Source organism: Acipenser ruthenus, chromosome 25 (genome assembly GCF_902713425.1).
Source record: "Acipenser ruthenus chromosome 25, fAciRut3.2 maternal haplotype, whole genome shotgun sequence".
NCBI classification, from domain to species: Eukaryota; Metazoa; Chordata; class Actinopteri; order Acipenseriformes; family Acipenseridae; genus Acipenser; species Acipenser ruthenus.
In genome coordinates this window covers 10,990,137-11,006,857 of record NC_081213.1, presented here as the reverse complement: position 1 = coordinate 11,006,857, position 16,721 = coordinate 10,990,137, and the positions used below count along the sequence as shown (strand labels likewise).

The 16,721-nt window shown below is 42.0% G+C and overlaps 1 protein-coding gene across 7 annotated transcripts in view; it reads right to left on the bottom strand.

Moving 5' to 3' along the window:
* Positions 1-16,721, bottom strand: part of LOC117413697 (phosphatase and actin regulator 4) — an 89,443-nt gene that overhangs the window by 32,671 nt on the left and 40,051 nt on the right. For 2 of the 7 annotated variants that reach the window (XM_059000435.1, XM_059000434.1), the window contains exon 1: positions 9,523-9,952. The exons of 2 other annotated variants lie outside the window; for them this stretch is intronic. In XM_059000435.1, the coding sequence (XP_058856418.1) occupies positions 9,523-9,577 (55 nt within the window). In that variant the 5' untranslated portion in view covers positions 9,578-9,952. Of the gene's footprint in view, positions 1-9,522; positions 9,954-16,721 lie in introns of those variants that run through there. 3 more of the 7 variants (XM_059000436.1, XM_059000437.1, XM_034022957.3) reach the window with 2 other exon arrangements.

Sequence of the window (16,721 nt, the reverse complement as noted above, 5' to 3'; positions counted from 1 at the left end):
AATATGCTGCACCCCTGGAACATGCCGCGCCCCTGGAACATGCTGTGCCCCCGGGCAGGCTCTGTCAGGACCCGCTTGCAGGGCTGTTATTACCAAGTCTGGCTCTGAACCTGATGGCCAAACACAATGGGTACTTTGTGTAGAGAACACAGCACAATACACAGCCCTCATTACAACTTCACTAGCCATGTATAATATAGTACATTACAGAAAAGAGGAGTCTCCGAACCATGAACCTTGTTGAAGGTTACTCTGTACTTTAAGAACCTGCACTTTTAAAACACTGTACCACACAATACACACAGATATTTATCATTTTGACAACACATTACACATTGAAGTCCAAGAAATGCAGCTATACAACTGTATGAAATGAATAGCAAAGTCGCCCAAACAGTTTATTGCTAGCAACTACACATAACATTGTGATTGTCAGCAGATGACTGGTTATACAGCCTGGACATTATCATATCAGTCACACTGCATTAACATTACTACCAGTTTGCAAAAACAATAGAATTAATGCATAAACAATGCATGGATGTCATGTTTCTGTACTTAGTTCGCTGTGAATACAGCACAGAACTCTGTGTAATCCACTAGATGACTTTAGAAGGCTACTGTAAACTCTGAAGGTTAAAATGAAGACTTTGATTCTACACTTTCTACATTAAAAGATACAACTGGTGGCAGGGAAGCTTACTTCACAAATCCAAATACTTCAGAAAGTCAGTTTCACAACCACTTGTCCACATACTGTAATAATGAAAGAATTGCAGTTTTTTTAGTGTGTATAGAGCACAAAGTTCCATCAACCTACTGTAAACACACTTATTTTGGTTACGGTCTTTTCAAACTGCAATACAAGAAGAGTAAATATGGGTACTGTATGGAAAGTTATGAACCTACCTCTTGTAGTCCAAGACTAAATAAAAAACACACAGAGCCACATCAAATGCAACTCAGATACCAAAGCACAGAAATGAGGCTACATGCAGAATGATTATTATTTAGATCAGTGCTCGAAGCAGCAACCTTTTCTCTGTAGGCGTATATATATATATATATATTGTAAGATAGCGGGTTGTGAGAGACAGCAGGGAGGGGGTTAAAACCTCCCTGCGAGAGAAACCTGTGTGGAATGCACCTTTGTTTGATTTGTATTGCTTTATTGTTTCATTTAATTTGCTAATTGATTTGTTTAATTGTTTTGTTTAGTTTAATTGTTTTATTGCTTAATTATTCCCTGCACCTGGAGATCATTATTAAAGTAGAACCAGGTGCAGGGTATAAAAGAGGAGCAGTCAGAATGCTCATGGCTGCTGAGTAGAAGGAGGCAGAAGAGGTGCTCTGTCTCCAAGTAGCCAGAGTTAAAAAAGTAAGTGCAGTGACAAACCTGTGTTTTTGTAAGGACGGGAAAACAGCTTAGCTGTCCCGTGTTAGGCAGTGTGTTCCTGAAAGTTGAGTTAGTGCTCCAAAAGGAGTTAGGTGTTTATTTTGATTTTGTATTTGTTTATTTTTGTGTTTATTAAAAATTAGCGCGTCAGCGCTTGAAAACTCCACTTCTGTTGTGCTGGGTCGTGTTTTTAAAGGGGCAACGAACCCGAGTGAGTGCAGCTGGTTTACAATATATATATATATATATATATATATATATATATATATATATATATATACACACACTGTATATATACACAGTGCCTATAAAAAGTCTACACCCCCTTTCAAAATTTTAACCTTTTGTTGCCTTATAGCCTGGAATTAAAATGCATTAACCCTTTGCGGTCCTATGTCAGACCTGGACCGACATTGCAATTTTCCCCTTCCGGTCCAATGTCGGACCAGACATCATCAAAAACACATAAACAGGTCTCTAGTCGTTTCTTCTCCGGAAAAAGCAAAGAAAACGATTCAATGTCTGAGTGAGACCGATAGGAGCCGAGAGAAGCCGGAAAAAAAGGGGCGTATCTCATGAATAAACAAAAGGCAGGCAGTCTTCCAAGCGACAGCATGTGGAAGCGACATCGTGGGAGAAGTACAGTCGTGGAGAAGTACAGTCGTGGACAAGTACAGCACAGTTAGAAGCAGAAAGGAGGAATTACATCTTTAAATCTGGAGTTGCTTTAATCAGAAAACATTGCAGCTTAAAGCCTTGCAGCTGCGTGTATTTTTCTGATCAGCTGAAACTCGGAGCAGCTGATTCAAATCCTGCGGCGTTCTGGGACACGGGGGAGGAGCAGAGCACGCAGCACAGACACAAACAAACAAAAGGCAGGCAGTCTTCCAAGTGACAGCGTGTGGAAGCGACATCGTGGGAGAAGTACAGTCGTGGACAAATACAGCGCAGTTAGAAAGCAGGTTGACAGCTGCAGAAGCTACACTAAACAAAAAACGGTCTTCAAGCCAGTAATCTGTGACAACTGCATGATGTGGGAAATCCGAGAAAACCCAACAGAGCTCAACCAAGTTTGTGTAAAGTGCCGCACCATCCAGGACTTGCTTCAGCGATTAAGCCTGCTAGAAAAGGAGATGGAGGAAATGAGACAGCAACAGGAGCTTGAGGAGCTGACACACCCACAATTCATGGAAGTCTGCACCCCTAGCAGACTGAAAGCCAACAGGGAGATGGAAGAGAGTCGAAACAGCTGGGTTCAGATAGGCAGAAGCAGGGAAAAAAAGAAACTTCGTCAAACACAACCACCAGAAATCCAGACATCCAACACATTTGAGCCACTTCAACATTTAGATGACCAAAACCAACATCAAGAGAATGAAAGAAACAACACCCAGGACCCTATAAACAGTGCTGACCAGCCAGCAAAAAGAAGGGAGGTCATGATTGTTGGGGACTCCATACTGAGAAACACAGCAAGTTCAGTTCGCAGTTTGGACCCCCTTACTACAACAGTGTGCTGCCTTCCAGGAGCCTCTGTCAAGCACATCACTGAGAACATGGACAGGCTCCTAGAACGAACAGGAGACGACCCGGTAGTAGTCGTCCACATTGGTACAAACAACATTAGAAGAGACAGGCCAAGATCCCTGCAAAACAAATTCAGAGAGCTAGGAAGGAAATTAAAAGACAAGACCAAAACTGTGGTATTTTCTGGGATACTGCCGGCACCTTGCAAAGGACCATATGGACAGCTGGAAATACAAAATCAAAATGCATGGCTGAAATCGTGGTGTACACAGGAAGGCTTCACCTTTCTTGAACATTGGAGCACTTTCTACAACAAGGACTATCTATACAGATGGGACGGACTGCACTTAAACAGAAAGGGAACCAATCTACTCGGAGAAAGGATCCTTCAGGCGGTCCAGAAGCATTTAAACTAGAAAGGAAGGGGGGAGAAAACAAAAAAACAGAAGGGAGACCACATCAAAACAAGGGCAACAACTCAGGTAAGACCACTATTAAATGTATTTATCTTAATGCTAGAAGTCTCAGAAACAAAATGTTAGAACTTGAAGCTACTGCACTAACAAGCAACTACGATGTGATAGGTGTTACAGAAACTTGGTTGTCTGAGAGTGATGGAGACGAATATAATATTAGTGGGTACACACTGTATAGGAAAGACAGGCAGGACAGAAGAGGCGGAGGGGTAGCGCTATACATAAGAAATAGCCTTGAAGCCCAGGTGTTAAATCAGGACAAAGAAAACAATGCAGAATCAATATGGGTCAGAATAATGGACACAAATTCAAAGGGCATAATAATAGGAGCATGCTATAGACCGCCAAATTCAGACGTTGAGCAAAATAATCTGTTGTACAATGACATTAGAAATGCGTGTAGAAAAGGAGAAGCCATACTAATGGGGGATTTCAACTTCCCCCATATAAAATGGGAAAACCCAATGGGGGGCACGACGGACGAAATTGAAATGGAAATGACAAATGACTGCTTCCTAATGCAATTTGTCAAGGCACCGACTAGAGGGGAGGCATGCCTTGACTTAGTCTTTTCAAATAATGAAGACAGAATAACTAAAACAGAAGTCAGAGAGCCATTGGCAAACTCAGACCACAACATGGTCTCATTTGAAATATTTTTTAAAACCCCAAAAGTAATGACTAAAGCTAAGGTTTACAATTTTAGAAAAGCAAACTACGAAGGTATGAAACAGAGACTAATAGAAGTAGATTGGAGTAAAATAGAGAAAACATCCACAGAAAAAGGGTGGCTGTTTTTTAAAAATGTAGTACTAGAGGCACAAAACAATTACATCCCAAAAGTAGACAAATCTAAATCTAAAACAAAATGGCCAAAATGGTTTAATAGATCAATTTAAAAAAATATTCAGCGAAAAAAGGCACTTTATAGAGCGTTTAAAAGGGACCAAAAACAAAGCACACAGAAAGAGTACTTGAACTGCAAACACAAGTCAAAAAGGAGAAATCAATATTGCTAAGGGGGCTAAAAAGGAGGACACGGACAACATGCCCCACATGTCGACCTGTTCCTATCCAGTTTTAAATAACTTTAGCATAACAGAGGCAGAAGTGTTAAAGGGACTAGGAGCTCTTAAAATAAACAAATCCCCTGGGCCAGATGAGATCCTCCCAATAGTACTCAAAGAAATGAAAGAAGTTATTTACAAACCGCTAACCAAGATCATGCAACAGTCTCTTGACACAGGGGTTGTACCGACACACTGGAAAATAGCAAACGTAATACCGATCCACAAAAAGGGAGACAAAACCGAACCAGGTAACTACAGACCAATAAGCCTGACTTCTATTATATGTAAACTTATGGAAACTATAACAAGATCCAAAATGGAAAATTACCTATATGGTAACAATATCCTGGGAGACAGCCAGCATGGTTTTAGGAAAGGGAGATCATGTCTAACTAACCTACTTGACTTTTGAGGATGCAACATTGAAAATGGATAACTGCAAAGCATACGACATGGTTTATTTAGATTTCCAGAAAGCTTTTGACAAAGTCCTGCATAAAAGATTAATTCTCAAACTGAACGCAGTAGGGATTCAAGGAAATGCATGCACATGGATTAGGGAGTGGTTAACAGGTAGAAAACAGAAAGTACTGATTAGAGGAGAAACCTTGAAATGGAGTGAGGTAACCAGTGGTGTACCACAGGGATCAGTATTAGGTCCTCTGCTATTCCTAATCTACATTAATGATTTAGACTCTGGTATAGTAAGCAAACTCGTTAAATTTGCAGACGACACAAAAACAGGAGGAGTGGCAAACACTGTTGCAGCAGCAAAGGTCATTCAAAATGATCTAGACAGCATTCAGAACTGGGCAGACACATGGCAAATTAAAATTAATAGAGAAAAATGTAAAGTATTGCATGCGGGCAATAAAAATGTGCATTATAAATATCATATGGGAGATAGTGAAATTGAAGAAGGGAACTATGAAAAAGACCTAGGAGTTTATGTTGACTCACAAATGTCTTCATCTAGACAATGTGGGGAAGCTATAAAAAAAGGCTAACAAGATGCTCAGATATATTGTGAGAAGTGTTGAATTTAAATCAAGGGAAGTAATGTTAAAACTCTACAATGCATTAGTAAGACCTCACCTAGAATATTGTGTTCAGTTCTGGTCACCTCGTTACAAAAAGGATATTGCTGCTCTAGAAAGAGTGCAAAGAAGAGCAACCAGAATTATCCCAGGTTTAAAAGGCATGTCGTATGCAGACAGGCTAAAAGAATTGAATCTATTCAGTCTTGAACAAAGAAGACTACGCGGCGATCTGATTCAAACATTCAAAATCCTAAAAGGTATAGACAATGTCAACCCGGGGGACTTCTTTGACTTGAAAAAAGAAAAAAGGACCAGGGGTCATAAATGGAGATTAGACAAAGGGGCATTCAGAACAGAAAATAGGAGGCACTTTTTTACACAGAGAATTGTGAGGGTGTGGAACCAACTCCCCAGTAATGTTGTTGAAGCTGACACCCTGGGATCCTTCAAGAAGCTGCTTGATGAGATTCTGGGATCAATAAGATACTAACAACCAAACGAGCAAGATGGGCTGAATGGCCTCCTCTCGTTTGTAAACTTTCTTATGTTCTTAATAGGTTTTCTAACCTTTTTCTTTTTTTTTTTAATTCACGACTGTTGTTTTCTTTTTCAATCGTAGCCGACTGCATTGTAGCAGTTTCTGCATGTGAGTTGTATTGTATTATTTGTAGTTAAAATAATATAGGCTATTGATTACTAAAAAAAGCTATACTAATAACATGCATCATCTCACATTTTAAATATCCTAATAAACTTTACTGTGATCATATGATTGTGAGTTTTGCTTTTGTGGTTGTTCTGATATATATGGTTGTTGCACCATTAAAAGACGTAACTTATTCTTGCAAGCACACGTGTGATCAAGTGTAAGTGGAAAACCTGTTTGTCACTGTTGTTTCCTAGTTAATACACAACAAACTTTTTTTTTTCACTTGTCACAAGTAAAACTGGACATGTACTGTGTTCCACATTTTATATTGTAAAACCTACTATATGCAAATCTGTCTATGGGAAACTGAAGTCATACAAAAGGATTATTGCAAAATTGTGGAACTTTGGATTTTTTTCTAAAGACCTTGAAATAAAAGATTGAATATCTCAAAACTGTTTGGAATACACATTACTGTTCTTCATCTGAATGATTTATGTATTTAACCCAGCTTGTTATGCTACATTCCCCCGCTAGCCACTCGCCACGTCACCACAAGCGAAACGTTTTCCCTTGTGGCTCAACTATTTTTCCCGAAGTTCGCCACGGTGGTGAAGGCTTTGAAAAATGTACTTGTGTAAGACTGCCAGCACATTCAACGTGTGCTGGTAGATGAATCAATACAGACTGTTTAGTTTGATTTCATTTTGCCCAATGAAAGCTCTTTAGCTTGATCACGTAACATATGCACACCAAACGTTTGGCGTGAGGACAGAGGCTCTAATTAGAAACAGTCAGTGGACGGCGCTGCTTGTAAAAAAAAACAAAACAAACAAACAAAAAAAAAACCACATGGCAAAAACGGAAAAAAAAATGTTATAAAACAAATTGTACAGACCAATTAAACAGAATCATGTTCCGAAAGATGTAGCCCAAGGAATACCAGTCATCCATTTACAACAAACTAAAATATGCCGGTAATACTTGCCACGGGGAGGTGAAGCAGTCATGGTTTCAAACACATCCTCTGGCCCCAAAAGATCATTTTCACAGACAGCAAGCCAGAGACACACAGCTTCAAGATCACGGCTAAGTTTTCTTTTTTTTTTTTTTTTCACGTTGTTTGCTATATCTTTAAAATATGATGAAATATATTTTGGAAATAGTAACAGAAAGAGGAATAATTTAATAAAATAAACACATTTATTATTTTAAAATGAAGGATTCGTCTCACCATGATTTTTGCATTTAATGTCAGAATCGGTGCATTACTGTCAGTAGTCACAGGTGAAAGAACACAGTACAAAAACATTTTTTTTAAACACAGTAGTGGCTGTACAATCCTACTAATATTATTAATCACATTAGTACAATCTTGTGTAACTAGAGCTGTGGTTGGTCAGGGAGGCATTAATATTAACATACACTAATAGCACTGTCTGCTGGTACAATTTTGCTTTACCGTTCTGCAGTGGAAAGAAAACTGTGTCACAGTCAAAATAATGTAAAGGATTATGCAGGTACATGAATATCTCTGCAAACCTATTCAGAATTTAGGAAATCTGTAATGATGTTTTTTCATGTGGGACTAAGTTTTGCATTTATTAAATGGAAATCAGAGTTATAGTGCAATTTAAATATAATATTTGTGTGTTTTGTAAATGGTAGGGTCTAGCATTTAAATATCTACGTGTTTTTGCCTTGCTGAAACAGTTTCTAACGTGTTTATAGTATTGTTAAGTGGCTAAAGTTTTTCCACTGTGGCTAAAAAATGTTAAGTTACTTTAGCCACAGTGGCTAACTAAATGAAAGTCTGAAAGGGAATGTAGTTCTGGTGTAATAATAAAGATCTGCAGTGGTGTTGGTTGTTACAGAGCTGTGTATCAGGGATCCCAGGATCTAGCCTCATCTGTCAACAGAGGGGAATGTGCTAATAAAGTTCAGCGAAGTTCAATCTCGTCTCCGTGTAGCATACGTTACACGCACCAAACTAAAGAACATGCCGTCACAACCAACCCATTGAAGAGTATTGAGAGCTGAAACAAGTATTTTAAGCAAACCAATTTCTCACATACAGGAATAATCAATGTTTCACAGGATTATTATTATTTTTTGGCCGTTACGCAAACTGAAAACAGAGCATAACAGCCTGAATACAGCGTCACAGCCTGAATACAGCGTTATTTTTCCAGGTAGCATGCGCTCAACAGCGCTGGTGAGCACCCTGCCTGGGTGTATTTACCTGTAGCAACGAGCCTAGGAAACCTGGCAACAAACCTATTACAGTTTTACATTCAAAAAGTCCCCAATGCAATTGCCTCCTACAATCCAGTGACATCCAGCTTAACTAAGCCAGTAAGTGGCAGTGATGGGTTTGAGGGGGGCATGCGAATACAGATCAAACAAGGGATACAGCTCCTAATAACATGACTCCTACTTTGGAGCATAACGGTAGTAGAAAGCACTGTATCATCCACACATAAGCGACAATGGACTCCATTCAGATTCTGACACACACCATCAATATACAGTGAAAACAGTGTCAGACCCAGAATAGAGCCCTGTGGTACACCTTTCTTTATCTTTACAATATAATACAACATACCTCCTCCTATTGTTGCCTATCTGTTAAATAAGTACAGAACCAAATCAATAGCTTTATCAGACAGACCTATCACATTGCATGTGGTCCACAGTATCGAAAGCTTTGGACAGATCAATAAAGACCAGCTGCCACCTGCTCACTGTCCAAGCCACTCAATGTCATCGGCCACTTTAGTCACTGCTGTTATTGCCCCATGGCCTGATCTAAAACCTGACTGGGGACAATGGGTGGTTTGAGTCAAACACTGTATACCTACACACCTCTTAAACACACAGAGAACGATACTGTTGCAAAGGCTGGCACAGGGAATTAAATACTGAAACTGGATGACAAGCCAGCAACCTCCTTTTACAAATCACTCTGCTCCGAACAGGCCCCTGAACCAAAAAACCCAATCACAAAACAAGCCACCCTGCCCAACTCCAAAATCCCACTGGCCTCCTTGCAGTGTAGATAGACAAGGCAGTGACAGACTTCCAAACTACACAACTAGCACAGTCAGTGACCCTCCTTGCACAGAAGCACAGCAAAGCAGCACAGAACATCAGATAAAAACAGAGAGCAACACAAATACAGATCCTTCCAGATTGTGCATTATTGTAACAATTTAGATTTGCCTCAGCTCTGCAGCTCCTGAGATCGTCTGGGTGGAACAGGAGACGCACCGAGTTTCACAATCTCCACATTCCAGAAGCTCCCACACCTGCTGTTGCTCAGTAGAGTATTTGTATTTTTCCCCTCTAACTCTCAGCGACCCACCGTAGCTGGAATCTGGATCTTCAGTGGCTGACTCCGAATCCACCGTCTGTCCCATGCTCACTCTGCCTTTCTAGGTTCTTTCTCTAATGATCATACAGTCCCCAAAGAAGAAAGTGTGAGGGGAAAAAATCTCTCTCAGCCTCCACAATTCAGCAGAGCGTTGTAACTTAAGCCAGCCAAGCCTCCCTCCGCCTCTCTCCCACTCATAAGTGCTCTTCCTGTATCTCGCCCTGACTTTCATAAATAAAGTAGCATGCCAGCGATGTTAACAGAGGGATGCCGATCATTCCTGTGTGTAGAATGATTAGGGCCATAGGATAACGAAAGGGGAGGAGGGAGTGTTTGAAGCCACAGCTGAACTAGCTACCTGTCTGGAAGTCAGTCCTAGCAAGCACAAGCACACACTGACAGCCTTCTCCATAAGTGCAGCTAACAATAACAACAAGGCAGAGGTAGTTACGGCAACACGGAAGGACAAATAAGAGAGTGTCACTGAGGGGAGGGAATGCAATGCTAGTTGGGAGCAGGGTGGAGCCCCAAGCAGGAGAAAATGACATCAGAGAGGAATGCTCTATAATCCACTTCACTTTACAGCATGCAATGGAAATATACCTACTTAGATGAGCAACAGATGAGGCAACATTCATATTTTGTGCTTCAGTTAAAGCTACATAAAGAATTCAGATCAAGGTAAATCCACTTAATAAATGTTGCACATTCTTTCATTCTGTAAGTTTGTGCTGGTTTACCTATAGGAGAAAATACTGGTCCAGACCACATAACACTGCAAGTTGCCTTTTCTTAAGCAATGAGTTTCAGAATTTGACATCTTCTGAAAGTTATTTCTTTCATAATTGATTTGAAGAGTATAGAAACAGTAACAATGAAACAGAATTACACTCTGAACACTGTGTTATGGTATATGTGAAAACAGTTCCTCACAACAAACTGTGCAGACATCCTGCTGCTAGTGTTTAAGGGACAAGCAGCTCTAACTCCCTGTGGCAATGCGCCCCGCCACTGTGTGCATGTGTGTGTTCTGTGTTGTATGTTGCATGTGTTAATGTTGGTGTATAGAGATTGGTACACGGGATATAAACGGGTCTGTGTTTCACGTGTGATTTAAATTGTATATTTGTATTTAGGCACGGGATGGCACATCACTGCACGTGCATTTAAAGTATAGTATGTGAGCACGGGGTTGCACAGAATTAATTCACGTGCTGGGATTCAAGTGAATAATTAATTAGTAATTGAATCCCAGCACAACAGTATATATAGATGCACATTTCTTTCACTCGGGGTTGGGTGTTCGAAAGTGGAGAACGGGAGAGAGTGAGGAGATAATTAAAGCAAAAAAGTAAGCGAATTGCTACGTGGTACGTGTTTGTTTAGTGTTCGTCCCTGTATGTCAGTGTCTGTTCGTTTTGTTTATCTGTTTATTTTGGCGTAAGTGCCGTGTCCGGTTTTGTGTTCAAACCTTTTATTTTTGTCTGTTAATTATTAAATGCTGAGCGCGATCACGCGCTCAGCTTCACCAAAACCCCAAGTCTCTGTTGTTTATTTCCTGGCTCTGGTCTGACGCCACCCACTCCGGCCGTCTTTGTGACACTCCCCCAGTCCCAACCGGGTGACCTGCTCTGTGTGGAAACCGCCTTTAAGAGATTAGAACAATCTGGACTAGGGCTGCGAATAGTTTAGAGGTTAGACGTTAGCCACATGTTAACCATTGTCACAACTATACAGGCCTAATACAGGGGTTATGCTTAGTGTTTACATAGTAGTAATAGTGTACAGAGAAGTCTCATTTACTTTACATTTAATATTTCTACAGTCTTTTCTATATACAATGAAGTCTTTTACTAAATAATTTAGAACAAGTGATGGAGGGGCTTGATATCATGTAAATGTTTCAACGCAACACTCCTATCTAGATCTGGAACAGTCCATGCTGCTGAGCCAGGAAGTGTGGAAGTATGCACAGGCCAAGCACTGCAGAGCATTCCTCTCCCGTCTCGTAAGAGGAAGCACACGCCCCAGAATAACCCTCTATCACAGTGATACTAGGACATGCACAGGGATTCTGTAATGTACAAGCAGCACAGGCCAAGCACTGCAGAGCGTTCCTCTCCCGTCTCGCAAGAGGAAGCACACGCCCCAGAATAACCCTCTATCACAGTGATACTAGGACATGCACAGGGATTCTGTAATGTACAAGCAGCACAGGTCAAGCACTGCAGAGCGTTCCTCTCCCGTCTCGTAAGACGAAGCACACACCCCAGAATAACCCTCTATCACAGTGATACTAGGACATGCACAGGGATTCTGTAATGTACAAGCAGCACAGGTCAAGCACTGCAGAGCGTTCCTCTCCCGTCTCGTAAGAGGAAGCACACGCCCCAGAATAACCCTCTATCACAGTGATACTAGGACATGCACAGGGATTCTGTAATGTACAAGCAGCACAGGTCAAGCACTGCAGAGCGTTCCTCTCCCGTCTCGTAAGAGGAAGCACACGCCCCAGAATAACCCTCTATCACAGTGATACTAGGACATGCACAGGGATTCTGTAATGTACAAGCAGCACAGGTCAAGCACTGCAGAGCGTTCCTCTCCCGTCTCGTAAGAGGAAGCACACGCCCCAGAATAACCCTCTATCACAGTGATACTAGGACATGCACAGGGATTCTGTAATGTACAAGCAGCACAGGTCAAGCACTGCAGAGCGTTCCTCTCCCGTCTCGTAAGACGAAGCACACACCCCAGAATAACCCTCTATCACAGTGATACTAGGACATGCCCAGAGATTCTGTAATGCACAAGCAGCACAGGTCAAGCACTGCAGAGCGTTCCTCTCCCGTCTCGTAAGACGAAGCACACACCCCAGAATAACCCTCTATCACAGTGATACTAGGACATGCACAGGAATTCTGTAATGTACAAGCAGCACAGGTCAAGCACTGCAGAGCGTTCCTCTCCCGTCTCGTAAGACGAAGCACACACCCCAGAATAACCCTCTATCACAGTGATACTAGGACATGCACAGGGATTCTGTAATGTACAAGCAGCACAGGTCAAGCACTGCAGAGCGTTCCTCTCCCGTCTCGTAAGAGGAAGCACACGCCCCAGAATAACCTTCTATCACAGTGATACTAGGACATGCACAGGGATTCTGTAATGTACAAGCAGTACAGGTTTTTGGGAACACAAAGCTTCTACACAGTCTAGCTCAGCCCCAAGTAAAGGCTGCTTCATCACAGCTAAATATGTGACAATGGAAGTGTGATATATGGGTGGACAGCTAGCCAGCCAGAAGCCCTTATTACACCCTTTTATATAAACAAAGGGAAACAAAAAAATGGGTCAATATTAAACTAGGCATGAAATAGTCAAAAATCAGCCTCCATTCCCACTCCCATCCTGCTGCCGTCACTCTGTCCCAGCGGCAGATGGAAACTTAGGGTTTAATGACAGCCCTGCAGTACAGAGAACAACATGAGCAGCTGGAGTGAAGTACTGTACTGTACACACGGCACATCTCTTTGTATAGGATCGCTGCTTGTGTGTTAGTAACTGCACTGCACTGCAGATTGTTCAACTGCACTGTAGCTACAGGGGGGGGGGGGGGGGGGGGGCGGTAGGGGCGACGATGACTTCTTTGGAATATAAATTCCAACATGGGCATTTGCAGTGCAATGCAATGGCATCCTGACACCCTCTAGAGAGGAGAATCAGCGACTGCATCACTGTAACCAAGTCTGCTATGGAGTTTCAATGCTCCTCCATCGTGGACAGCCGTGTCTGTGCTATTACTTGATACAAGGAATCCAGTATTGATCTAGAATATGCTATACCAAACGATCAAAGAATTCTTAGGTGAGGCTTCAGTTCTTACCTACAGTGCTGTGAAAAAGTATTTGCGCCCTGTCTGACTTTCTGCATTTTTGCATATTTTTGACACTGAATGTTATCAGATCTTCAACCAAAACCTAATATTAGATAAAAGCGACCCTGAGTGAACAAATAACACAAAAAATTGATACATATTTCATTTATTTATTAAAAAGTTATGCAACACCCAATGCCCCCGTGTGAAAAAGTAAATCGCCCCCTTAGACTCAATAACTGGTTACGCCACCTTTAGCAGCAACAACTGCAACCAAATGCTTCCTGTAGTTATTGATTAGTCTCTCACAGCGCCGTGGAGGAATTTTGGCCCACTCCTCCATGCAGTACTGCTCCAACTCAATGACATTTGTAGGTTTTCGTCCATGAACTGCTCGTTTCAGGTCCTGCCACAACATCTCAATGGGTTTTAAGTCTGGACTTTGACTAGGCCATTCCAAAACTTTAAATTTCTTCTTCTTCAACCATTCTGATGTAGACTTGCTTGTGTGTTTCGGATCATTGTCTTGCTGCATGACCCAGCTGCGCTTCAGCTTCAGCTCACGGATGGATGGCCTGACATTCTCCGAGAGAATTATCTGATACAGAGCAGAATTCATGGTTCCTTCAATGATGGCAAGACGTCCAGGTCCTGATGCAGCAAAGCATCCCCAAACCATGACACTACCACCACCATGCTTGACCGTTGGTATGAGGTTCTTACTGTGGAATGCAGTGTTTGGTTTTCGCCAGACATAACAGGGCCCATATTGGCCAAAAAGTTCCACTTTTGACTCATCTGTCCATAGAACATTGTTCCACTCTTGAGGATCATCCAGGTGTTTTTTGGCAAACTTGAGACGAGCATTCATGTTCTTCTTAGTGAGCAATGGTTTCCGCCTTGCTACTCTGCCATGAATCCCATTTTTGCCCAGTGTCTTTCTGATGGTGGAGTCATGAACACTGACATTAGCCGAGGCGAGAGATGCCTGCAGATCCCTGGATGTTGTTCTAGGGTTCTTTGTAACTTCCTGGACGATTTTACGCCTTGCTCTTGGAGAGATTTTGGCAAGACGGCCACTCCTGGGAAGATTCACTACTGTCCCAAACTTTCTACATTTGGACAATATGGCTCTGACTGTGGTTTGGTGGAGCCCCAGAGCCTTAGAAATGGCTTTGTAACCCTTTCCAGACTGATAGGCAGCAACAACTTTTTTTCCAGAGGTCTTCAGGAATTTCTTTTGTCCGTGGCATGATGTGCCTCTAGAATCTGTGTGCTGACAACCTCACTCTGAAGGTAAGGGCCAAAGTTAGTCAGATTCATATTGGGCAGGGCTGGCCCAAATCAGGCCTGGTTGTTAACCAGCTGACCCTAATTATCCCTTTAATTGGGTTGAGTTAACTAGGGGAGCAGACAATAACTTTTTCACACCTGAAGACTGCATGTTTGATTACCTTGCACACCAAACATGAAAGAAGCACCAAACTTTGGTGTCATTTTTTCTCTCAGACTCCCTCTATAAACTACTACAACCCACAAAAAAATCTGACCAAATACAATGTGAAAAATGTGCAAAAATGCAGACAATCAGACGGGGCAAATACTTTTTCTCGGCACTGTAGGTACGCACAGGACAAGGTGCATGCCGATGTGCCGACAGCTCACAAGCCTTACTAGCCTTACTCCTGGTTAAAACAGACGATGAATTTATAATTCGGCTGAACAATATGAAACAGCAGGAGAGTGCATCATAAGAGACAGGTATGTCCAATCAATCTCATAGCGACAGCGTGTACAAGTACAACGCAGTTAGAAGCAGAAAGGAGGAATTATGTCTTTAAATTTGGAGTTGCTTTAATCAGAAAACATTGCAGCTTAAAGCCTTGCAGCTGCGTGTATTTTTCTGATAAGCTGAAACTCGGAGCAGCGGATTCAAATCCTGCGGCGTTCTGGGACACGGGGGAGGAGCGGAGCACGCAGCACAAACACAAACAAAGGCAGACAGGCTTCCCAGCGATAGCGTGTGGAAGCGACATCGTGTGAGAAGTACGAGTGGACAAGTACAACGCAGTTAGAAGCAGTTTGAAAGCAGGTCGACAGCTGCAGAAGCTACACTAAACTAAAAAAAAAAAAAAAAAAAAAAAAAAAAAAAAAAAAAAAAGGTCTTCAAGCCAGTAATCTGTGACAACTGCATGATGTGGGAAATCCGAGAAAACCCAACAGAGCTCAACCAAGTTTGTGTAAAGTGCCGCACGATCCAGGACTTGCTTCAGTGATTAAGCCTGCTAGAAAAGGAGCTGGAAGAAATGAGACAGCAACAGGAGCTTGAGGAGCTGACACACCCACAATTCATGGAAGTCTGCACCCCTAGCAGACTGAAAGCCACCAGGGAGATGGAAGAGAGTCGAAACAGCTGGGTTCAAATAGGCAGAAGCAGGGAAAAAAAGAAACTTCATCAAACACAACCACCAGAAATCCAGACATCCAACACATTTGAGCCACTTCAACATTTAGATGACCAAAACCAACATCAAGAGAATGAAAGAAACAAAACCCAGGACCCTATAAACAGTGCTGGTCAGGCAGCAAAAAGAAGGGAGGTCATGATTGTTGGGGACTCCATACTGAGAAACACAGCAAGTTCAGTTCGCAGTTTGGACCCCCTTACTACAACAGTGTGCTGCCTTCCAGGAGCCTCAGTCAAGCACATCACTGAGAATGTGGACAGGCTCCTAGAACGAACAGGAGATGACCCGGTAGTAGTCGTCCACATTGGTACAAACAACATTGGAAGAGACAGGCCAAGATCCCTGCAAAACAAATTCAGAGAGCTAGGAAGGAAATTAAAAGACAAGACCAAAACTGTGGTATTTTCGGGGATACTGCCGGCGCCTTGCAAAGGACCATATGGACAGCTGGAAATACAAAATCAAAATGCATGGCTGAAATCGTGGTGCACACAGGAAGGCTTCACCTTTCTTGAACATTGGAGCACATTCTACAACAAGGACTATCTATACAGGTGGGACAGACTGCACTTAAACAGAAAGGGAACCAATCTACTCAGAGAAAGGATCCTTCAGGCGGTCCAGAAGCATTTAAACTAGAAAGGAAGGGGGGAGAAAACAAAAAAACAGAAGGGAGACTACATCAAAACAAGGGCAACAACTCAAGTAAGACCACTATTAAATGTATTTATCTTAATGCTAGAAGTCTCAGAAACAAAATGTTAGAACTTGAAGCTACTGCACTAACAAGTAACTACGATGTGATAGGTGTTACAGAAACTTGGTTGTCTGAGAGTGATGGAGAT